Raw genomic sequence first — 23,331 nt, 5'->3', positions numbered from 1 at the left:
GGTGAATTTTGTAAAAATTTTATGACATTTAAGGAATATAATAAATAAATTATATGTTTTTAAATTAATATTTAAACCTTATGCAATTCTGACGTAATATTATAAGTGAGAATTTGAGATTTAAATCTTAAATATTTAAAATGAAAAAAAAAGGAGAATAAATGAAAAGAAAGGTATGGCTTTAAAATGACTTTTTGACATGTAAAACGACGTCGTGTCATAAAGGTATTAATCAGCATAATATCACGTTTAAAGGTTTTTTTTTTAATTATTATTTTCAACTTTAATTTAATTGAATTTAAAGGCAAAAAATATTTATTAAAAAAAAAAACAATGGAAAATTCACATGGCCAAAGTACAACACATATATATATATATATATATATATATATTAAGTTTCAAATATTTATCTATACTGCTTTACATTTCAGGTTAGCTGGGTTGATGACCCGAACAACCCGAACAAAGTTCACAACTTAACCTAACCCGATCTTCTATTTTCGGGTTAGTTTGTCAAGTTTAAAAAAATTATAGTTAAAATATCTTGAAACTCAAATATCAAATAGATCATATAGATATATCTATTAACCCAATCCAACCCAACTGAATAGTCTGAGTTCATCCAATTATCCGAGTACTCATAATATTTATATTTATTAAATTAATTAATTAAAAAAATTAATTTTTTTAGACGTATTAAACCCAAATTAGAATCTAAAAATGTAAACCCTAAAAAAAAATGTGTATATGACAAAAAGCTAAGGGAAAATGAGGAGAGAGAGAGAGGGAGAGATTCCTTTGTCCCTCTGCTCTGCTTACAACTGTTCTTTCCACAAATTTTCAATCCTTTTCTGATTTCTCCATCTTCTTCTCTTCCCTTCTAATCACTCTCCGAGTTTTCTTCCTCCTCCTTCCTTCTTACTGGTAAGCTTCGATTTCTCCAACGCTTTGATTTCTTTTGATTTTGTAGCTTTTTCAATCGCTTTCTATTTTGGTTCTTCACTTCCATTTTTACGCTCTCTACTCTTTGAATTCATCACTTCTTTGTTGTTCTAGCTTCCTCCTGCATTTTCTCGCTTCGATTTCTCTGAAATCTGCTTCGATTTAGCGTTGTTTTGATCGTTCGCTGTCGAGCTGATGCTTCCTGTATCGATTTCGTGGTTTTTTTCTTTCTAGGGTTTCGGAATTTGTTGTGGATGTGTTTTCTTTTTCTTTTTGAGTTGAAGTTTTGGCTTTAAGTTCAGAACTCGGCGCGGAAAAGTTGAGTCTCGCTTACTTTTCTGGTTGTAGTAAAGAATCGGATCTTTATGGTTTTTGCTTTCTTTTTAATCTTTAGACCTTTTGCTCTATTTTCCAGATGATTTGAACTTGTTGAATCCGATGAACATACTTTTTTTTTTGTTTGCAGCTACTTTGACTCGATCGTTTTTTTTGTACGAACTAAATTTGGTACTGGAAATGGAGAGAGGAGAAAAAAAATCACCGAAACATTGTTGGTTTTTTGCTGTTTTTGAGTATGTAATTTATGTTGAATTGTATTATCCAGATGATCTGATGGAGCACAAGATGAGGAAGGTGGGTTAGCCATTAGGGCTGGCTGGGGGCCAAAAGTTGTAACGATGGTGATCTCCCAAACGAATGCTTGCTTGGTCTTCTAATTCCAGGTGAAGTATCTATCTACCACACTGAACTTTGATTGTTCATGCAGCTCAAATCCATTTCTTTAGAACTGAGTTTCAATGAGATCTTACCTTTTGTGTTCTCTTGCCAAATCCCTTTATTGGAGAAGCTTTTTTGTGACCTATATTTGTTAAGTAGGTTAATGTCTTGTCCTTTTGTAATCATTCTTTGTTTGGTCGAAAGTTTGGTGCTTTCTTCAAGGAATTAGAAGTCAATGAACCAGCTGGTGTAAATGTATAGGGAGGGATTATAAGGCATCAGTTAGTGCAATGTTTTGTATTGGCAATCACTTTCTTAGGATCTGAAATTATTCTGTGTGCTTAGATTGAAGTTAGAGTTTGGATCTTTATAATACTAAATGATTCTTTTAGAAAGAGGAACGATTTCGTTAAAAACGAAAACATATGTGGAGAACCATTAGACCATCTTCAACTGGCCTACACTTCATTCTTGTTCTTTCTATATAGGTCTATCTTACCCTGCTCGCATCTATTTGCTTGGACCATTCTCGTTCTTTCTATCATCTTTTGGTTTATCCTATAGGTCTATCTTATCCTGTGCTGCATCCATTTACTTAGACAAGCCCAGACTTCAAACTCTTAAATCAAGTGATCTCTAATACAGATCGGTCTAAAGTGTGTGCTACCCACACTATTGTTAGTAGCCCTTGTTCGTGTGGGGGGTCCTCAATAAAACTGACAGGGAGATCTTACCCCTTTTGATCCGTTTAATCAAAAAATGGATCATGAATAATCCTAGTTCTTGTGCTTACCTGAGTTGGTTCCCCCACACGGTATTTATTAAAAAAAATGAAGAATCAAGGATGAATCGACTGATGATAGATATGTTTTTCTTACATTAATCAAATGTAGTTGTTTTGATATGCAACAAATTGATAGATATGTTTTTCTTACATTAATCAAATGTAGTTGTTTTGATATGCAACAAATTGATAGATATGTTTTTCTTACATTAATCAAATGTAGTTGTTTTGATATGCAACAAATTGATAGATATGTTTTTCTTACATTAATCAAATGTAGTTGTTTTGATATGCAACAAATTGATAGATATGTTTTTCTTACATTAATCAAATGTAGTTGTTTTGATATGCAACAAATTGATAGATATGTTTTTCTTACATTAATCAAATGTAGTTGTTTTGATATGCAACAAATTGATAGATATGTTTTTCTTACATTAATCAAATGTAGTTGTTTTGATATGCAACAAATTGATAGATATGTTTTTCTTACATTAATCAAATGTAGTTGTTTTGATATGCAACAAATTGATAGATATGTTTTTCTTACATTAATCAAATGTAGTTGTTTTGATATGCAACAAATTGATAGATATGTTTTTCTTACATTAATCAAATGTAGTTGTTTTGATATGCAACAAATTGATAGATATGTTTTTCTTACATTAATCAAATGTAGTTGTTTTGATATGCAACAAATTGGGAATATTTTTGTCATATCCCAAAACCTTCCCCTAACAGACGCGTTTTATTTTTGTGATGTCCACATTGGTTGGGGAGGAGAACAAACCACCATTTATAATGGTGTGGAAATCTTCCCATAGCAGAGGCGTTTTAAAGCCTTGAGGGCGAGCCCGAAAGGAAAAGCCCAAAGAGAACAATATCTGCTAGCGGTGTATCTAGGTCGTTACAATTTTATGCCGAATGGCATTCTTTTCCTTGGTTTTGTGTTGTAGTTAGGTAACATATTGGTGGCTATTTTGCTTGCAGTGGAGCTTTTATTATTACTGTGGTGTTGGTTATTAGTTTTGGAGTCATAAATGGATGATAGCGGGCATCGGGAGAATGGAAGGCACAAAGCAGAGCAGTATAAGTCAGCTCAGGGTCAGGTAATCAAGATGAATAAATCTTTCAAGCTGTAACAATTGGGTAGAGATCAGTTGGATTGAATTTGTTTGAATTTATGTTGGCAGTGGATGATGCAGCATCAGCCATCAATGAAGCAGATAATGGCAATAATGGCTGAGAGAGATGCAGCCGTTCAAGAGAGAAACTTGGCCCTATCTGAGAAGAAGGCTGCAATAGCAGAACGAGACATGGCTTATCTACAGCGAGATGCTGCAATTGCAGAGAGGAACAATGCTCTATTGGAAAGAGACAATGCCATTGCAACTCTCCAGTATCGTGAAAACTCCCTCACAAACAACAATTTATCATGTCCACCAGGATGCCAAATCGCAAGGGGAGTGAAGCATATACACCATCCCCAGCAACAACAGCAGCAGCAGCATACACATCATCATGTGCCTCACATGAATGAAAGTACCTACAATTCGAGAGAATTGCATGCCAATGATGCTTGCCCCGTATCGTCCCAAGTTGCTTCGGAATCAACAAAGGTGCGGCGAAACAAGCGAACGAAAGAGGATAATAAGACGGTTACAGCACCAAACAAGAAGGTTTCTAAAGCTCCAAGGAAGGTCAAAAGAGAAGCTGAAGACTTGAATAAGATAATGCTGGGCAAGTCACAAGAATGGAAGGATGGAATTGGTATAGTGAGTGGCGGCGATGATCTTAACAAGCATCTGGTCGTGTCGAAGTCAGATTGGAAAGGGCAGGATCTGGGATTGAACCAGGTTGCCTTTGATGAATCCACCATGCCAGCTCCAATATGCTCATGCACAGGAGTTATAAGACAATGCTACAAATGGGGAAACGGTGGATGGCAATCTGCTTGTTGTACTACCACAGTGTCAATGTATCCATTACCAGCAGTTCCCAACAAACGCCACGCCAGAGTCGGTGGCCGGAAGATGAGCGGAAGCGCATTTAACAAGCTGCTCAGCCGCCTCACAGCTGAAGGCCATGATCTATCTGCACCAGTTGATCTTAAGAACCACTGGGCAAAGCATGGAACAAATCGTTACATCACCATCAAATAGTCACAATCGTGGAGTATTCCAAAGAGTAGAAACATGAAAGGAAATGCCAAACCAAGATTTTCCTTCCATTTGCAGCAAATAATAAAGGGTAGCCTAACATCCAAAAATGGGTTTAGGTAGCTATCTCTATCTTATGCAGCTTAATATGGTTCAGAACCGCTCCAAGATTCAGCAAATTTGTAGGAGATCCAAGTTTCTAAGAGCCATGGCAATGCAATTCCATCCTACTTTTGAAGAAATGTCTGTTGTTTAAGCCCTTCTTCTCTGTAAAGGATTGTGTTTATTATGTTCAGGGTAGTTCTTGGAGCATTAGAATATGGCGGTCATCATTTGGTAGTCTGTCGTCTGTATCATCTTTCAAATTGTATCTGTTGCTTATGCATATCCTTCAATGAAGCTCAATCCACTAAGGAATTCGCTAACTTAACGCATTGGAACTTTAGTTCATTCAAGGATCAAAACAGTACTTATAAATTTAATCAAATTAAAAGTAGAATGCAGAACATGATCTCTATGAACACAAAAGATAAGAACGATTTAAACCTAATGGAAATTACAATGTCCAATGTGTCAGATCATGAATCATCAGCATCAAAAGCATCAGACAGGGATAACTGATATTTTCATGTTCTCATCATCCACATTACTAAAACATAAACGTCAAAACCTAAATTATTCCTTCAAATCATTCTTTCCGTTTGAAAAAAAAAAAAAGATTTAATGGAAATTGATAACTCAGATTTGTAGATTAATTGGAAGGAAAAGCAGAAAGGTATAGAAAGGTGTAAGCCTCAGACCGTCCTAGTTCAAAAGATTATCAACATCAATGCAAATATTACAGTTTTGCATCTCAGTCAACCAAAAAAACCTTCATCACTGGCTACACCTAAGAGAAGAGAAAAACAATACTCCAAATGATCAATTAAGAAACGAAAACGATGATTCCAGAAATCAAACACTGTCAGAGTTGAAAATATCAGCACTGTGAATCAGCCAGGGATAACTGTATATTTGATATTTTCTCATCATCCAGAAGAAGAAATTCCATTACCAGAAACACGTTCATGGAAAACAGAAAGTTAAAATCGATAAGGTCGAGAAGAAAATTAACAAAAACTAGACGAAGTTGATTTGAAGAGGCATCAGATCTTCCTATACAAAGAGGTTAATCACAATGCTCCAAGTTCGAAGACCAGAGCATTCTACCATTCGAAAATTCGTCATCTGCACTCTTCCGAATTCGATCTCACAATCATTTGCAGAAATCGCAAGAAAAAACCTTCTCACTCACTCAGTTCAAAGCTAGAAGATATCAAAAACGAAATGAAAGGAAGAAGGACAAATTGAGACACAAAGCAGTCGAAAGAAAATCGAAGCACCATGAAAGCAAAAATAGAGACGGCGCTGAAATTAGGGCTAGGGCTTTTGAATTGAGAAGAAGGAGACCTGATTGCAGGCTTTATAACCATTCAAGCCGGTAATTTTGCAGAGAAAAAATTGGACGGCTGTAATTCGCAGATGGAGATCCCGCCGCACGTTGGTTCTAGGTTTTGAATGCTGAGCCGGTTGTGAGGGAAGTTGTGTCACGGACGAATAATGTTGTAACACGTATTCGATTAAGTCACGTGCATGACTGCCAAGTTTCGTTTTTTAACTTTGGGCCTGAAGGTTTGGGCTAATGGGCCGATTTAAAGTTCTCTAATTTGGGCCCAAGAGTGTAAATTCATTCAATTCATATTTTAATTCATAGAATTACAAGATAACCATTTTTTAAAAAGTAAATCTAGTAAAAAGACCAATCTACCCTCAAAGCTCAAGGGAATATACAAATAATAAAAATAATATATGACCTCAAAATTTAGGGATATAATTTTTTTTATTTTTTTTATTTTTTTTATTTTTTATTTTTTATTTTTTTTTAGTGTTTATAAACTTTCGGAAAAATATAGCCACCGAGACCTCACCAAATAAAATGGGAGCTTTTCAGCTCGTACAGCTCACATTCCCAAATCTTCACGACACCATGAAAAAAGCGGCTAAAAAATCCTTTACTATTTCTCTATTAATAAGCTCAGATTTATAGATATGGGGTGTATTATGTTCCAAGGGTTGGGCTGTTCACCCATTAAAGCGGTACCTGAGCTGGGTTCAAAACGTCGTGAGACAGTTCGGTCCATATCCGGTGTGGGCATTAGAGCATTGAGAGGACCTTTCCCTAGTACGAGAGGACCAAGAAGGACACACCTCTGGTGTACTAGTTATCGTGCCCACGGTAAACGCTGGGTAGCCAAGTGCGAAGTGGATAACGGCTGAAAGCATCTAAGTAGTAAGCCCACCCCAAGATGGGCGCTCTCCTCTTCCGACTTCCCCATAGCCTCCGGTAGCACAGCCGAGATGGGTTCTCTGCCCCTACGGGGATGGAGCTACAGAAGTTTTGAGAATTCAAGAGAAGGTCACGGCGAGATGAGCCGTTTANCAAAAAAAAAAAAAAAAAAATCATGAATGAAATTAAAATTTGCAAATAAGATAAATAATATAAATCTAAAAAATCAATAATTAACATTTTCTAAAAAAACAATGATTATTACGTGTTGGGCTTTGGGCTCCAGGCCCAATATGACCCACCAATGTCATGATAGGGAAATAAAAAAGAAATGGCTAAAAAATGGGTGTAATAATAAATACCAAAAAATTATATTATATATATTATAAAAGGAAAATCTCGACTATCTCTACCTATATCTAAACTATTTTCTACTTACAGATTTATATTTAATTAAGTTTACAAATTTAATCCTAAATTAAAATTTTAGAATTATATTGGACATTAAAATTTCATTTTATATTCAATAAATAATAAATTTTAAATTATTAAATACTTATTAAACACAAAATTAAAAATTTGAACACGCGTTAAATACAAAATAAAATATTTTTAAAAATTACAAATTTAATCTCTAAATAATAAATTTAATTTTATATCCGATAAATTAGTTATATTTAAAAAAATTTAATTTATTAAATACTAAAAAATTTAATTTAGTTTATCCTAAAAAAGGTAGGTGGTCACAATGTGGGAGCAGTTGCTAAATCATGTCCCTTTGAAAACTACTTTTCTTTTATTTATTTATTTATTTATTATCATTTTATTTTATTTTTTCCTAAAAAAAATTGACTTTTATTTTTATTTTTTTCATTTTTCCATGTGAGGTTGGCTCCATAAGTCTCTCCGTGAAAGGTGACCCGACATTAGAGTGTCTTATGCTTCTTGCACCTAACGTGCTATTCTTCATTGATTCCCAATATTTCTACTTTTGTCTCGAGAGGGGACGCATCCCTAGTAACTTTTTGTTATAAATGGATAAAATTCTAATATTTTTACTCTTCGTCTCCAAAGGGATGTATCCGTAGTAACTTTTTATTATAAATTGATAAAATTCCAATATTTTTACTCTCCTCTTCAGAGGGATGTATCCCTGGTAACTTTTTGACCGATTATGTTTGTGAGTTAATTGACATTTAAATTTTTTTGAATTTAGCTGGTTTATTTGAGAAATATTATAATTTAAATATATTTTTAATATATATATATATATTTTTTTGACATTAAAGTAATTAAAAATTTTAAAATATGTAATAATATAAATATAATATATATACTATTAATTCGAGTGTTTCTCGAACAATAACTTTTAAATTAATATTTTTTGTAAATTTTTGTAGAGTGAGTTTTATTTTTTTAGTGAAACAAATAATGATATTAAATATAGAATAAATTTTTAAAAATATCCATAAAATTTTATAATTTATCTAAAAAAAATATACGTTTTAAAAGTTTCAATAATACCTTTAAAAAAAATTAAATAATAATTTTATTTTCTCTTTTACCTTCCATGATGATTTCTTTTTCTCGACACTAATGAAGATAATTATTATTTTTTAAATGTCCTAAAAAAAAAAAGTCAACTCATATTCTATCTTTATGTTTGAAATATTTATAAAAAGAAAAGAATAACATTAATTTTTACAAATAATAATAATAATAATAATAATAATAAATAAAATAAAATAAAAATAAAATAAAATAATATGTAATTGAATGGTTTACTACATTATGCTATGATTATCCCGTAAAAATTAAAATAGGTGAAATTTTCATCAAAATTTTGATCTCAACGTCCAAAAAACGTGTCAAATAGACAATTCAACGGTAGCTACACCAACCAGAAAATTTTAAATATCCGACAAATTTCTAACTCTAAATATCGTAGGATCGATAATTGGAATGTCTTACGATACAACTGGACTATCGGGTACGCTAATTAAAAGGGGTAGGTAGAGATTTGGTGTTAGTTTATGACTTAGGGAAAATAAATAATAAACGATTGAGACTAAACAACTAAGATTAATGGGAATAAGGGTTTGTTGGTTGGTACTACGCTAATTAAATATGTTTTTTTTTTTTTTTTGTAATTGGTGGGTGAGATGAGAGCGGTTTGATTCTATTGGTATGAAACGTTTTGAGGAAACCAAAATTAACGTCATCGCTAGCACACCGTTAGGTGACTGGCTCTGATACCATTTGTAACAATCAAAGCCCATCGCTAACCGATATTGTCTGCTTTAGCCCGTGAGAAGTTTCCACACTGCTGTAAAGAGTGTATTGTATGTGGGATCTTACAATCTACCCTCTTAGGTGTCTAACGTCCTCGCTAGCACATTGTTAGGTAACTGGCTCTAATACCATTTGTAACCGCACAAGCCCACCGCTAGCTGATATTGTCTGTTTTGACCCGTTGCGTATCGCCGTCAACCTCACAGTTTTAAAACGCGTCTACAAGAGAGAGGTTTTCACACCCTTATAAATGATGTTTCGTTTCTCTCTCCAACTGATATGGGATCTCATACAATATTAATATATTTCTTATATGATTTTTGTTATAGATGTACATGAGTCGGGTTGATTTTTTTTTTATATGATTTTCTCAAGGGAGTGGTCGTGAGTACATAATTTATGACAGTTATCTTTATTGATATGAAACATTTCGAAAAAACCAAAATTAACGTCACGAATTATTATACCCAAAGTGGACAATACGATATGTTCGGTTTCGTTGTCTCTATCATACATTGGTTTGATGACCAAGTCTAACCTTTATATTATATCAATCTTTTGTGTTAGAGCCCAAGCTCACCGTTAGCGGATATTGTCCGTTTTGACCTGTTGTGTACCGCTATCCGCTTAACGGTTTTAAAACGCGTCTATTAAGGAGAGGTTTCTATACTCTTGTAAGGAATGCTTCGTTTCCCTCTTAAACTGATCTGATACTATTTTTAACAGCCCAAACCCACACTGTTTTCTAGTACTTCGTTCCCTCTCCAACCTCAATTTGTCGATTTCGTTTTCCTCGATTAAACCGTGTAAGGTTCATCCTATCGCTTTATCTTTACCGAACCTCGTCATAATAATGTTATTACTTAGTTGGCCTCGACTTGAACTATTATATGTAGCTTTTGAATTTTTCTTGGTAGCTTCCCTCCAAGAATAAACTTTTCTCGAGCTCCGCTATCTCTTTCCCATACTCCTGTTGGGTATGCAAATCTATCTATGAACTCCTGGTAATTTTAACATATTTTAAAAATTATATTATTTTTTTAAAAAATAGAGAATTTTAAATCTATAATCCATTAAGGTTAAAATTTTAATAATTTAAAAATTAGAAAACATGTAAAACTAACTCTAAATATAGTTTTAATTAGTTGAGAAATTATACATTCAAACCTTAATTAAATTATAAAAATAAAATTTAGAGATTGTAAATTAAATTTATAATTTAATGTTTTCTTTAAATAGAATTTTCTGAAAAAAAAAAAAAGCATTCTGACAACTCTTTTACTTTCCCTAAGTTACCGTTGCTTGATTTATTTAATTAAGTTTAAGGTTTTAATTAATCAGTGGGCCCCACTGTACTAATTGTCATTATTCCTTAATTACAACTTCTAATCAGACAAAAGCAAAGAAAAGCAACTTTCAACCTGTCAGACAAATATATTTAGCCAAAAAAAATAAAATAAAATAATAATTTAAATTAATGTCTAATTTTTTTTTTCATTTTATTATAATAATAATAAATAAAAATAAATTTGATAAATTCTGATTTTGTTTTGGATATTTCACCACTAATTTTTTTTTTTTTTAAAAATAATAATAAATAAATAAATAAATCTAAAAGTGCTTTGATAAAAATTATATTTTTTTAAAAAATAAACTCCAATATTATTTATTTCTAATAATTATTCAATTTCAAAAAAATAAAATTTACAGAACATAAAAATTGTAATAATTATTAAATTTTAAAATAAATGTTGCAATATTTTTTTTTAAAAAAATTACAATAAAATTTGATAAAATTAGAATTTTAGTATAAAAATAGGTTGGTAAAAAACAAAAAAGAAATTATTATTTCTTTTAATTTTAATTACAAAAATAGTTAATACTTTCACGACATTCACATGAAAAATACAAAGGAGAAAAGGGGATTTTCTCGCGATTTCTCGCGATTTATCGACGGTATATCGCGAGATGAGTATTATTTTTTAATTAAAAAAATAATTAATTAACCTATTTTTTTTCAGAGCGGTTTGAAAAAATAACAGCATCTATTTTAGTCGAGAGAATACGAAGCAGAGAGATCTGACAGTTTCTTCTCGTCTCCTGATCGTTGAGGGCGACGGAGCCCTTCCCATGGCGGAATCGAACTGAAGAACTGAGCTAGATTTAAGGGACACTTTAAGATCCGTGTCTCTTGTTTACAGCACCCCTCTGCCTTTCTCCTTTCCTCTCTCGCTCGCGCGCTACAATTCCCAAGACCCGCACCATCACAGGACGGGTTTGTCTCCTGCGCAGAGAGAGTGAGAGAGAAAGAGAGAGAGAGAGAGAGATTTTGATTAGTTCAGCTTCAACATGGGAAGGCCTTGCTCATGCTTCCAATTAGTCACATGTGGTAGCGATTCGAAGGATGGAGACGAGATCGATGTACATCAGGTTGGTATTTTGGTTTGTTTTCCCTTTTTTTCTATTTGATGCATGAGTGTCGTTTTGATTCAGGTTGATTTTCGTCTTCTTCTGTGTACTGTTGTTCTGGATTTTGTGGTTGTTATGAATGTTGATGGAATAGATTCGGTTTTGCATTTCTATGTGATGCAATCAATGCAATCGTTTAGCTAGAGGATTAAATTGTTTTGAATGGATCGATTCTTGGTAGGGACATGAGAATCAGTTTCAGTTATGCATTGTTAGTTTTTTTNTTTTTTTTTTTTTTTTTTTTTTTTTTTTTTTTTTTTTTTTTTTTTTTTTTTTGCGAAATTAGTTTGTGATCTGGTTGAGATTGCCTTGTGAAATGAGAATCTGACTTGTGGATTTTACTTTTTGGAGAATTTTGGTGAATTTATTGGTGTTTTTGCGCTTGCATCTCGAAATCAATTTACTGTGTCCATGCACTTTCTTTTGTACGTGTATCTTCTGTTTATTGAAGTAATTGGTTGTATTTAAATCTTCTTCCAGAATAAGGATTCTAAAGTCAAACGAGGCTGGAGTTTCCGTAAGAGATCTTCCCAGCATCGCGTGCTAAACAACACTGTGATCGCAGAAACTCCTATAGAGAAGGAGAATCTTGAAACTGCGACCATCGACTTTCAATCATCAGCTAATTCCACTGTTCCAGAGAAAACCGCTATTATACACTTCACAAATGAGGAGGCCTGTGTGCCTAACATCGAGACTCCTAAGGGATCTGATAAGGTAGATGTTGCATCCGAAAATGAAAGTAAGGTTGATAGCAAGGTTGAGAATCCTAAAGGATTGGATAAGGTGGATGTTGAATCGGAATACGAGAGTAAGGTTGACAGTGAGGTTAAGGAATCCATTGTTATTGTCATCCAGGCTGGTATCAGGGGGATTTTGGTACTCTTCATTTCAGAAATTCTTTAGCTTGAGATTGTTGTCAGTTGTTTAATAAGATTCTTATATCTCCATCCATGAATTCATACTGGCAGGCACACAGAGAGCTGATTAAACTTAAGAATGTAGTAAAGGTGCAGGCAGCTCTTCGTGGGTTCTTGGTGAGGAGACATGCTGTGGGAACACTCCGCTGTGCTCAAGCCATTATCAAAATGCAAGCTATTGTACGGGCTCGTCGTGCTCATCTCTCTCGTGTGAGATCAGCTCAAGATGAGCTGTACAAGGAGATTGAGAAGGAAAATCCTGATTCAAAGATTGCGGTAATACTATTGGTTTTCAGACCATGTCATATTGAGGATAGATTTAGATATAATTTTGGTTGTTCATTGTTTTTATTTGGTGTTCTGTCTGTACCATTTACATTTGTTTCAAGATAGTATTTCGATTTACTTATGGTAACAAAATATACATTTCTTTACGTTATTCAAAGAGAATTTTTCTTGCCTTGATTTAATCGTATCGTTTATATTCCAGGTGAAGGGAGAGATGACAAAATCCAATTCGAGATATATTTCAATCGGAAAGCTACTTACCAATAGTTTTGCTCGGCAGGTATTTTGATAATGTTAGTATGTTTTGATTTGTTGTTTGGCATGTGGTATGGTAATCATATCTAATTCACGAATCTTTCATCCATCAAATTTGTACTTGAAGTTGTTGGAGTCAACACCAAGGAACAAACCAATCAATATCAAATGCGTCCCTTCCAAAAATGATTCTGCTTGGAGATGGTTGGAGCGCTGGTTGGCTGTTTCATCATTGGAGGTCTTGGAGTCGGCGAAAGAAGTATCAGCCACTGAGGAGCCAAAGAAAGAAGAATCTGACACTGGGCAAATGGAAAGAGAAACTGAGGAGCCAAAGAAAGAAGAATCTGACACCGAGCAAATGCAAAGAGAAATTGATGAGTCTCATGTTGAAGATGGAATCGAATCAAAAGTTTTGAATGAAACAGAAGATTTGAACTCCATCTCCATTAAATCAGTTTCAAAAGAGACATCATTATCAGTAAGAGAGAATCTGGAGCAGCCTCAGCCTGAGAATGCTAGAACATCTGAATCAAAAGAGACATCAGCTAAGGTCAATGCTGTACAAGATCAGAAAACACAGTTGGATGATGCAAGTTTGCGAACAGAGTCGAGCTCCTCTTCCGATAAACTTCCGATGAACATGGAACAAGTCAATCCTCTGAAAAGATTAGCCCCTCAAAAACTGGAGAACGAGAGTAAGAAATTTATGCTTGGATCAAGAAAGGTGAGCAATCCCTCATTTATCAATGCCCAGGCAAAATTCGAACGGTTGAGTTCGGCACCGGTTTCAGTTGGAACTATTAGTTCAATGCATCAAAAGGATGGAATCAAACCACATTCAGAAGCAGTATCATCTAGAACAGATACTGTACAGAGGACGAAGGAGCCAAGTGCAGATGAAAATTCTGTCCTTCCTGGATCTAGAATAATTCAAGTTGGTGGCTCTGAATGTAGCACCGAGCTCTCTATTTCGTCCACCCTCGATTCACCTGATAGATCTGAAGCAGGACTCGCAGATCCACGTGCAAATGTTGTTTCAAAGAAAGGCGTTCAAGATCCTAGCAATGATCTAATCCCGGAAGTTGTAGTCAAAGGTTCTACTGCTCTTGTGGATCAACCAAAAGAAGCTAACGAATCTAACGGTCCATCCGTCGCTTCAGTAGCTGTCGTAGACTCTGTACTAAGCGGGTCAAAGCCAGAGAGAAGTTCAGATCAACAGAGAGAACAGGAGGCTGATACGGGTCACGATCAGCGAACATATATTGCATCTCCAGTAGCTTCACCAAGAAGCCATTTAACTGTTCCAGACTCCCAAGGAACACCGTCTAGTCAGGTATCAATAAAGTCTAAGCGGGGTAAAACTGATAAAACAGTCTCCTTCCAAAAACAAAAATCTTCATCAGCAGGAAAGCAATCACCATCCAGTCTCAATCGAAATTCTGCCACGAGTAGTACCGAAAATTCTTGCAAAGATCAGAAGACTTGGAAGAGAAGAAATTCATTTGATTCAGCACGACACGAAAATGTTGAAAAGGAATTGAATGCCAGCAGTAGCAGTAACTCTCTTCCTCACTTCATGCAAGCCACAGAATCTGCTAGAGCCAAGCTCCATTCAACTAACTCTCCCAGATCAAGCCCGGATGTTCAAGATAGAGAACTCAAGAAAAGGCATTCCTTACCTGCTGAAGGCCGGCAAGGGTCTCCACGCGTTCAGCAGCCAACATCTCGAACCCCGCAGGGAGCGAAGGGAAATGGTATGCATTCCTTTCCATTGAACCTGTTTCACTGATTTTACTGCTTTCAGCATGCCCCCTCCACCCCAAATAACAGAGAGATTGAGCGAGAGAGAAAGGGAAGTAAAGGAGAAGAAAATAATAGGGCCATTCCAGACCCACTTTCAAGAGTAAAAACAAAAAAGGTTTAATATGCACTTGCAAGGCCTGATCAAGTATTGATCTTCGAGAATACTTGTAAATTCATACAAGCTTATCTCAAGTGCTGATAATCACATCCGTAAACCAACACGAACTGAAGTGATGGTGATGATTGTCAATATGTGAATTCATGTTTGGTTTTGTGAGTGTGATTACAAATTTACGATATGAAAAGTTATTTTAGGATGTGCATGCATTTGATTTATCATGTTCATGATAGATTGACATTAGTAGAAGTCCCTAATTTTCAGTTGATCCATCATATTTCCATTACAACTACAAGCACTTATCTTTACCTTTTCTTTTTGTCCGGGTAGGGGTGAGGTGTGAGATCCTACATAAGTTGGAGAGGAGAACGAAACATTCTTTATAAGGGTGTGGAAATCTCTCCCTAGCATACACATTTTAAAAACCTTGAGGGGAAGCTCAAAGAAGATAATATCTGCTAGTGGTGGGCTTGGACTATTACAACTTGATACCAGACGGTGTGCAACGAGGATACTGGACCCCAAATGGGGGTGGATTGTGAGATCTCACATCTGTTAGAAAAGAGAACAAAACATTCTTGATAAGGGTCTGTAAACCTCTCCCTAGTAGACGCATGTTAAAGACCTTGAGGGAAAGCCGGACAATATCTGCTAGTGGTGGCTATTATATGTGAGGAGTGTGGAGATTTACTAAAATTTGCAAACGACCGAATAGAATATCTGTTAAAATACATCACCATCTATCTAAACTTACATTATATATCCTTTCTTGAATCCTAATTTCAGAGAAAATGTGGCGAAGGTAAGCAGCAGGTTGGATTATAATATATTGCAAGGAGACAAAGTTGACCTCAATGTGTGCAGCAGCAGCTAATCTGAGATCTACATTTTCATGACGCATAGCTAATCATGGGTTTGCTTTGCTCCCCATGAAAGAAAGATGTGTAAATTACTATTCCTCTCTAATTGTTTGTTGCCTATATATCTCTCCATTTCTTCCCCCCTTCCCTTTTCAAAATTTTTTCCATCATCTGTTTGTAATTTACAAGTTGTGGCCATTGTGCGCTTGATATCTAGTAGGGGTTTGTGACAAATGGTTTTGCTTGTGCATGTGTTTGAGGTTACTACAATGTGATGAAGAGATTTAAAGGATATCTTTTTCTTTTTTTTCCCCCATGAATTTGAATTTCACCCTAATTGGTTGAATATGATTCATTTATTTATTTTTACTTTTAATTTTTTTATTATTAATTTTGATTGCTATTATTATTATTATTATTATTATTTTAATGTTGAATGTTATATTAGGTGAAATTGTTTGAAAAATAAATTTGTTAACTTAACCTTTGTTTTTTTTTTTTTTTTTTAAATTTCAATTAAATTTGTGATTATTTGATGAATTAAGCTTACTATTTTTATATAAAGCTTTTTAAGGTGGAGATGGGCAAAAGGGTGGATTATGTAGACAGTGAGTCACTTGTGTTTTAGGGCTTTCGATGGGTTGGAAGTTCGATTTTGATTGAATCGAAGAAACATTGAACTTATGTCGAACAATCTCGAACGTTTGTGCATAACAAAATAAAAAATTCATACGTGAAAATTGAACGTCACAGTTCTTAATCGATATACTCTCTTTTTTTAATGATATTCTATAATTGAGAGATTAAATAGACTAATTTTTTTATTTAAAATGTATGAAATTTTTTAAAAATATATCGTAAATGAAAATTTTATTGGATACAAAATAAAAAAATAAAAAGTTTCGAGATTTATTTAAATAATTTAAAAATTTTAGAATGTGTAAAATAACAAAATTGAAGGCAATAAATTATTAAATTAAAAGTTGAGTGATACAAAATTAAATTTTTTTTTTATGAATTTATTGAAACTAAATTTAGAATTTAATTTTTATGAATTTACTCAAAAATATCTTAAAACTTTTTTAAAAGGCTTATAAATAGGTAGGCGAGTATTATATTTGAAAATATATTATTAAACTTTTTAAAAATAAATTAGGAGAGAATTAATGAAACTTTATAAAGTTCGAGTATTTTTGAAACAAAATACTAACGATTTTCATCTAAAACTAATCGTAAGTTATTTTTTAGATTTCTTTTAATATTATAATTTTTTTTAAAAGTTCAGAAATATTTTTAAAATAAATTACGTATTTTTTTATTTTATTTTTATTATTTTAGAAAAAAAATTTATAATATTAAAAAACAAAATAAAATAATGAATTTACTAAATCCAATCTATCTCAACAAGAGTCAAGTATTTGCTATAAACCAAATTAAACAGAATTTTACTTAAAAAAATATGAAAACAAAGCCGAAGGGAAATGCAGAGGCTGTAGCCGGAAAAGCCTGAACCAGAGGATCTAGGGTTTTCTTCGATCTCTCTGTTTCTGTCTTGTTTAAGAGTTGCATGCAAATTTAGATCGCCCTTCTGCAAATTCCACTTTGATTCATTCGCGACACGTTTCGATTTTGAAATGAGGACTTTTACTCCTTTTAAAGTTTGAAAATCGATTCCGGATTCGAAGAAATAGCCCTTCCGGATTCGAGGAAATAGAACTAGGGTTTTCGTTCTGATCACAATCATATTCCGTCTCTTAACCCTGTAAATATGAGAAGATTGCACAAAGGGAGAAGGGTTTCATGGGCTTCAGATCTTAATCTCCGGCAGGTATAATCTAATTTCCTCTGTTTGAATCCGGCGTATTTAGTCTTAATTTCATTATACGAATATCAATTTTGCGAAACAGTCATCTGCCGCCTTGATTTGTGAATTTCGTTCATTGTAATTGTTGCAATTTTGGGTTAAGCTTCATTTCTATCTAGAATCGTTTGTGTTTTAAACCTATGTTTCGTTGTTCTGCTTTACTCACTGGTTATATCTGTGCTTCCTACATATTTTGATTTCTCAGGGGCTTCGATTCTCGTTTTGCCACAAATTTATAGTATCCTGAGAATATACTAAATGGAAAGTTTTCTCTATCAAATTTTTTGGGTTTAAAATTAAATCAACCACATGATGACAATCAATGGGTTGGAAATATAGGCCCAGTTGTTTCACGAATTTAATTTCACTAGAGCTGCCCTGAATCTCATTTTGAAGCAGGGTAGTTTTTAAGTTCGTGAGCGGTTTTGCCTTCATATGAACAAACTGTATTTGCAGTCATGCAATAGCTTGAAGAATGATTTCATTCATATGAACAAACTGTATTTGCATCCACTTATGTATGCCATATACTCGATTATATTCTTTTTAAAACTAAGGCTAAAGACATCTGAAGACTGAAATTAAGAATTAAGTCTCTCCATTTTATCACTGTGATGCTATTGTTGAGAATAACCATTGGAATCTTGAGTTTAAAAAGTGAATTTATGGATATGAGATTCTTTTTAATTCTTTTGTACATTCATTATGTTTTATATTACACAGTTTTTTATTTGTATCCCTGATTTTGTATTTGTATGAAGGCTTACACTTCATACTACCTAAGGGGTACAATTCTATACTTGGAAGATAAATGCCTTGGTTGCCTTGAGGCTGCTCGATCTTTTATGTGTAAAATAGCACAATTACTATTTTTCTTTTGTTGGAATGCTTTAAGTCTTGCATAATAGCATGTATGTACCGTAGGGAAGTTGTGTGGGGAGTACGTTTCTGTTAGGATTTAGGAATACAATATTATATATATATATGTTTATATTTATGAGCGTTTGTACCAACTTGCACCCACCTCTAACTATAGGATGAAGGAATACCATTAGGGTAGAATTCAGAAATATTATTAGTATACTAAGGAAATATTTACGGTGGCTAATTAGCCAGTCGCACATCGGCTAAGTAGCTGTATGTTCTGTGTGAATGGTCAGTAAGCTCACCTAAAGCAATGTTGTTTGACAGCCGTTTCAGTGAAGCTAGATTGTGTAGTTTCGCTCCTAGGCTGTCAAAGTACATGTCTCACAAACCATTTCGAAACAATACTAAGAGTACATTAGTCATTCTTCTAGAAAAAGAGTATATTAGTTATTAGCCAAAAAAACTGCTCATAGGAATTGGTTATAACTAGAGCATGTGGGAGGGGATGAAGGCAGCCAATAGTTTGAGTTGTTTGGGCTCGAGTTTATTCTGGAGGGAGGTTCCGAGTTCCTCTAACTGCTTAGGTCTCTTTTTGTATTTTCTTATTCATTATCATTATAATTCTCTAGTTCCTATTAATATCTCACTTCTTGTGTTTCTACAATTAAATGTTATGATACCATTAAATTCCTAAATTCTATGAGAATGTCAGATTTAGCTTGTTAGGGGTCGTTCATATATATATTTTGTATATGTCGTTTTTTACGTGTGTACATAGGAATGTTCTTTTTAAGAATGCTAGCATATTACATTCATTTAATGCTTTCTTTTGTTTTACTATGAAATATGTTAAGTTTGCTTTATAAAACGAACGTTACCCTAACATATTATAGGATTACAAATGTAATGTTATTTTTATAGATTAATTAAATTACATCAATACTTTTTGTATGTACAATAGGTTAAAATACTAGGTCCCCGAACTTTGGTTCTTATTCCATTTTAGTTTTTGTACTTTCGAATGTTCTAATTAGCCCTTGTTCTATTAATAAATCTTAACATTAATCCCTACTACTAGTTTTCTGTTGGCTTTTCCACAAGAAAAAGAAAAAAAGAAAAAGAAAAAAAGAAAAAAAAGAACAGAACAGAAAAGAAGACCAGAAACATGTTCACATTAGGTCTTTTCTTGCATGAAAATTATTATTATTGATGCCAACTAACAATAAAGACTAATTTAAAGATGTATTAAAAGTACAAGACTAATTTGAACATTCGAAGTACAAGGACCAAAAATGGTATTTAACATGAATAAGGCACCAATTATCATTCCAAAAGTTTACGGTTCAACCCAACCGCCTTGTAATTGTTGAACTCAAAATGGAACAAGGCTCAAGGTACAAAGACCAAAATGATAGTTAACCGGGTTAAATAATAATATTAGGCTAGCATCGCGACATTTTATCGAAATGTCTATATTAGTGAACTAAAAGTTTTATAACTATATCTTTTTTTATACTAACAAGTATTCAGCCAGTATGTTCATCCAATCACATGTTTGTTGAGGAGTAACCTGCACCTCTCATTAAGGGAACCTCACTCTAGGAATTTTTGTGATTCTTCATTGCGCCTTATTCTTTTTTACGGGACGTGTTATTTATTTATGTATTCAATTTTTTGGTTGTTAGTTCGGGGTCTAATTTGGCTCCGTTCGTTTGAATGTTTTTAATGGCAAGACACATATCAGAGAGACTCAAATCAACATGCATCCCCTCTCGAAATCTCAGAAGAGGAATCTATTAAAAAAGACCCCAATCCATCCTATTTGATAAACCCTAATAGGAAACAAAGAAAAACTGAGCTAAGAGGATGATGTGTGCTGTACAATTCCCCTGTTAACTAATGCATCTTTCCTTTGCAGGTTAGATTGTTCTTGTCAGAAGACTCTCCTTCCCAAGTGGGATTGGGTGCTCAAGATCACCTTCAAGCAAAGACGTCATGGCTCTTGCATTCTACCGGATCGGGTTCTGATGACATTTTGCCTCCCGGATTTGAAGTAGCTCATCCTGAGAATCAGTTGCAGATTAAGCTCTCACAAATTCCTGTAAATCAATGGAAATGTCCACCTAAGGTAAATAGTGATACCGTTTTCAATTTTATGTTGAACTAGAACTATTGCTCTGCAAGTTTAACATGATATTCATGCTTTTTGTCCCATGGCAGTTTCTTTTTTCTTTTCCTTTTAATGTTTATTCCCGTAGTTTGTGCTGAATTTGACGTGGCGAGTGGTTGTTGGTGAAGAAAGCCAAGAGATTGAGGTTGAAAATCAGAGAGAAATGAGAGTACTCGAAGCGGTTTATCCTCGAGCATCTGCGATACCTCCTAAGTTGATTACTTCCTTTGCACCGTGTACTTCTGTTTTCACATTGGTTTGTTTGTTTTTCTTTGTACTGAAAAACCATTTGATTTGCTCCATACAGCCCTTCCATAGCAGCTGATTCAGAACGTACCGATGTCGATGACAGTCAGACACCTTTGATTCCCATTACTCCTGTTGAAGATGAAGATGCATCAACCGAAATCTCATCTGATTATGCAAGCCCTGGTGCTGTCCTTATGAGTGCACAACAGTCCCTTTCTGTTCATGCTGGTACGTATACACCTCAACATGTTTTTCCGAATATGTCTTCTACTTCTAGTGCGAGTTCCATGGCTGGAATGGATCTGGGCAATGAACCTGATGTAGCTGCTGCTGCATCAGCGGCACTCAGTGCACTTGTGAAGAGCAATGAGATGGGTAACACGATTGACAGTGAATTGCTTGTTAAGATTCTTAACAATCCAAAAATGATTGAGCAGCTGGTTGTGGATTCTGGTACTGTCACTAGCTCTCAAAAGCCAATATCATCTCCTGACCCGTCGCTTGTACATATGCATATGACCGAAACCAATGCCACGGTTGCGCCTGCATCGGGGGGTCCTTTTTTCGCTCAACCAAATGGGGCAACTGTAGGACCTGTCCCCAATGCTCACCCTTCCTCAAGAGGTGTTCCAGTTTCTTCCCTGCCTTCCACTGGACCTCCAATGAAGGACTTGAACTACTATAAAAGTTTGATTCAGCAACACGGAGGAGAGAGACAAGACGATTTCCCTCGACAGCAATTCGGGAACCGTCACAGCCAACCATCAGGAACAAACCAGGACTTCTTACATAATAACCAGCCATCAAGAGATGGGAAGTTCAGGATAATGAAGCCTTGCATATACTTCAACAGCTCAAGAGGATGTCGACATGGAGCCAATTGTGCGTATCAGCACGACCCCGCATTTCAGCAAAGAAGTAGTAGCGCGCCCGAAATGCCTAGCGCCAAGAGAACAAAAGTCGATCGAGAAATCAGCAGTTAAAAGTAGAATACCGTAATGGATCGATATGTGAACTTCGTCTTGAGTTGGGAATGCTTTATGCCCAAGATTTCAGCTCTTTAGTTGGCAAATTGTTCAAATGTTTTCCTTTTTAGTTTTTTATGTTTGCATGCACAAAATAACCATTTGATGATTTGAATGAGGCCAGAGCCTCTGCTGCCACCATTAATCATTCATTTCTAGTGTCAACCAGAATATTCTTTTGATGAATTTTTTGAGATGATAGGATTTTTTAATTAACTGACTACGATCCTGGTTAGAACCGACTAGTTCGATAAATGATTTTGAATTACCCGAAACTGACTACGATCACCTCCCCTCCCGACTTAAAAAAAAAAAAAAAGACCCTCTATTTCGTGTTAGCATAGGCCCCCCTTCAACCATTGCTTCACTATCACTAGTACGTTCACTAACTTCATTCAATTGATCAGTTGCATCGCGTAAAAAGAAAATGGTACTATAATAGAAAAGGATAGTACTATAATAGTCACGGGTCACATGAATTGAGTCATTTTCTAATTCAACACGAGTTTTTAGACCCGGAAATTGGAAGAAATCACTACAAATAAAATCTCATAATTTTAGAAAAATATTCATGTGAATTTAGGTGTTTATTTATTTTTAATTATTAAAAAAATTGATTTTTTTATTTTGAGATTTTTTAAAATTAATCTATAAATTTTAGATCTGTATTTTGTGATGAATTTTATATTTTTAATAAATTCTAATTAATATTCTTATTCAATAAAAAAAAAAATCATTTAAATTTAGTCAATTCATAGAGTTACCCTTTCTAGAAACGCGTAAATTGGGCCAACGAGCCCATTAGAAGAAGAGGTCCAACTCTGCTTGGGCCCACTTATAAAATGCTGTGCCCTAGATTGGGTGCAAAGAGCAGGCCGGACTTGTCCAAAGCGACACGTCGCCGTAACATCCACTGGGTTCGTCATGTCGTACCATCGGGTAAGGTACGGCCGTGAAGTCCTTTCGAAATGGGGCCTTCCATTTTATTTATTTTCTTCTAACCCTATTTAATAAATACTCCATCAATTTATTTTCTTTTTTTTTTCCCTTCCTAATAATTAAAATAAAATTCTAAGTTTGTCGAAGTCAAACAACTTTGATATTCAAAATCGAAAATTTTGGTACCGTTGTTCAATATAATAACTAGTTGAGCGATTACAAGATTGTTCGTAAAAAAATACCTAGACCTGTATGATAGTGTCGATTTGTCAAGGTAAAATTTT

General features: G+C 34.3%; 3 protein-coding genes and 4 non-coding genes across 12 annotated transcripts; 3 read left to right on the top strand and 4 right to left on the bottom strand.

The window, feature by feature from the left end:
• Positions 1–730: 730 nt before the first annotated feature.
• LOC111798434 (protein BASIC PENTACYSTEINE6-like) lies at positions 731–5,027 on the top strand. 4 transcript variants are annotated; one of them, XM_023681577.1, is made up of 4 exons: positions 731–924; positions 1,547–1,664; positions 3,470–3,552; positions 3,637–5,027. In XM_023681577.1, exons 3-4 carry the CDS (start codon positions 3,484–3,486, stop codon positions 4,603–4,605), a joined length of 1,038 nt encoding a protein of 345 aa, XP_023537345.1. In that variant the 5' UTR covers positions 731–924; positions 1,547–1,664; positions 3,470–3,483; the 3' UTR covers positions 4,606–5,027. The 4 variants fall into 4 exon arrangements, with proteins under 4 accessions (XP_023537345.1, XP_023537342.1, XP_023537343.1 ...); XM_023681574.1 differs by having other exon boundaries at positions 3,434–3,552; XM_023681575.1 differs by having other exon boundaries at positions 3,400–3,552.
• Positions 5,028–5,168: 141 nt separating this feature from the next.
• On the bottom strand, positions 5,169–5,251 carry LOC111799345. Its single transcript, XR_002815815.1, has one exon. It is a non-coding gene; the product is annotated as a small nucleolar RNA R38 (small nucleolar RNA).
• A 142-nt stretch (positions 5,252–5,393) lies between these two features.
• On the bottom strand, positions 5,394–5,486 carry LOC111799354. Its single transcript, XR_002815824.1, has one exon. It is a non-coding gene; the product is annotated as a small nucleolar RNA snoR20a (small nucleolar RNA).
• A 73-nt stretch (positions 5,487–5,559) lies between these two features.
• On the bottom strand, positions 5,560–5,642 carry LOC111799346. Its single transcript, XR_002815816.1, has one exon. It is a non-coding gene; the product is annotated as a small nucleolar RNA R38 (small nucleolar RNA).
• A 102-nt stretch (positions 5,643–5,744) lies between these two features.
• Positions 5,745–5,825, bottom strand: LOC111799352. Its single transcript, XR_002815823.1, has one exon. It is a non-coding gene; the product is annotated as a small nucleolar RNA snoR64a (small nucleolar RNA).
• A 5,459-nt stretch (positions 5,826–11,284) lies between these two features.
• LOC111798909 (protein IQ-DOMAIN 32-like) lies at positions 11,285–16,279 on the top strand. 2 transcript variants are annotated; one of them, XM_023682259.1, is made up of 6 exons: positions 11,285–11,650; positions 12,170–12,406; positions 12,661–12,885; positions 13,100–13,177; positions 13,280–14,906; positions 15,860–16,279. In XM_023682259.1, exons 1-6 carry the CDS (start codon positions 11,570–11,572, stop codon positions 15,877–15,879), a joined length of 2,268 nt encoding a protein of 755 aa, XP_023538027.1. In that variant the 5' UTR covers positions 11,285–11,569; the 3' UTR covers positions 15,880–16,279. The 2 variants fall into 2 exon arrangements, with proteins under 2 accessions (XP_023538027.1, XP_023538025.1); XM_023682257.1 differs by having other exon boundaries at positions 12,170–12,568.
• A 1,095-nt stretch (positions 16,280–17,374) lies between these two features.
• On the top strand, positions 17,375–22,294 carry LOC111798586 (zinc finger CCCH domain-containing protein 6-like). Of its 2 annotated transcripts, XM_023681829.1 has the most exons (5): positions 17,375–17,761; positions 20,583–20,792; positions 20,923–21,047; positions 21,142–21,311; positions 21,423–22,294. In XM_023681829.1, exons 1-5 carry the CDS (start codon positions 17,702–17,704, stop codon positions 22,064–22,066), a joined length of 1,209 nt encoding a protein of 402 aa, XP_023537597.1. In that variant the 5' UTR covers positions 17,375–17,701; the 3' UTR covers positions 22,067–22,294. The 2 variants fall into 2 exon arrangements, with proteins under 2 accessions (XP_023537597.1, XP_023537596.1); XM_023681828.1 differs by having other exon boundaries at positions 21,142–22,294.
• The last annotated feature ends 1,037 nt before the right edge of the window (positions 22,295–23,331 follow it).

The sequence above is a fragment of the Cucurbita pepo genome, chromosome LG07 (genome assembly GCF_002806865.2).
Source record: "Cucurbita pepo subsp. pepo cultivar mu-cu-16 chromosome LG07, ASM280686v2, whole genome shotgun sequence".
NCBI classification, from domain to species: domain Eukaryota; kingdom Viridiplantae; phylum Streptophyta; class Magnoliopsida; order Cucurbitales; family Cucurbitaceae; genus Cucurbita; species Cucurbita pepo.
The sequence above is the reverse complement of the archived record's forward strand: the minus strand, read 5'-3'. Positions and strand labels throughout refer to the sequence as shown.

Excerpts from the sequence above, each read along its gene's own strand:
- LOC111798434 (XM_023681577.1), top strand. The coding sequence starts at position 3,484 with ATGGATGATAGCGGGCATCGGGAGAATGGAAGGCACAAAGCAGAGCAG. Across the intron at positions 3,553-3,636 it reads ATAAGTCAGCTCAGGGTCAG|TGGATGATGCAGCATCAGCC; the intron begins GTAATCAAGATG and ends TTATGTTGGCAG.
- LOC111798909 (XM_023682257.1), top strand. The coding sequence starts at position 11,570 with ATGGGAAGGCCTTGCTCATGCTTCCAATTAGTCACATGTGGTAGCGAT. Across the intron at positions 12,886-13,099 it reads ATCCTGATTCAAAGATTGCG|GTGAAGGGAGAGATGACAAA; the intron begins GTAATACTATTG and ends TTTATATTCCAG. Across the intron at positions 14,907-15,859 it reads GCAGGGAGCGAAGGGAAATG|AGAAAATGTGGCGAAGGTAA; the intron begins GTATGCATTCCT and ends TCCTAATTTCAG.
- LOC111798586 (XM_023681828.1), top strand. The coding sequence starts at position 17,702 with ATGAGAAGATTGCACAAAGGGAGAAGGGTTTCATGGGCTTCAGATCTT. Across the intron at positions 17,762-20,582 it reads CAGATCTTAATCTCCGGCAG|GTTAGATTGTTCTTGTCAGA; the intron begins GTATAATCTAAT and ends TTTCCTTTGCAG. Across the intron at positions 21,048-21,141 it reads GCATCTGCGATACCTCCTAA|CCCTTCCATAGCAGCTGATT; the intron begins GTTGATTACTTC and ends TGCTCCATACAG.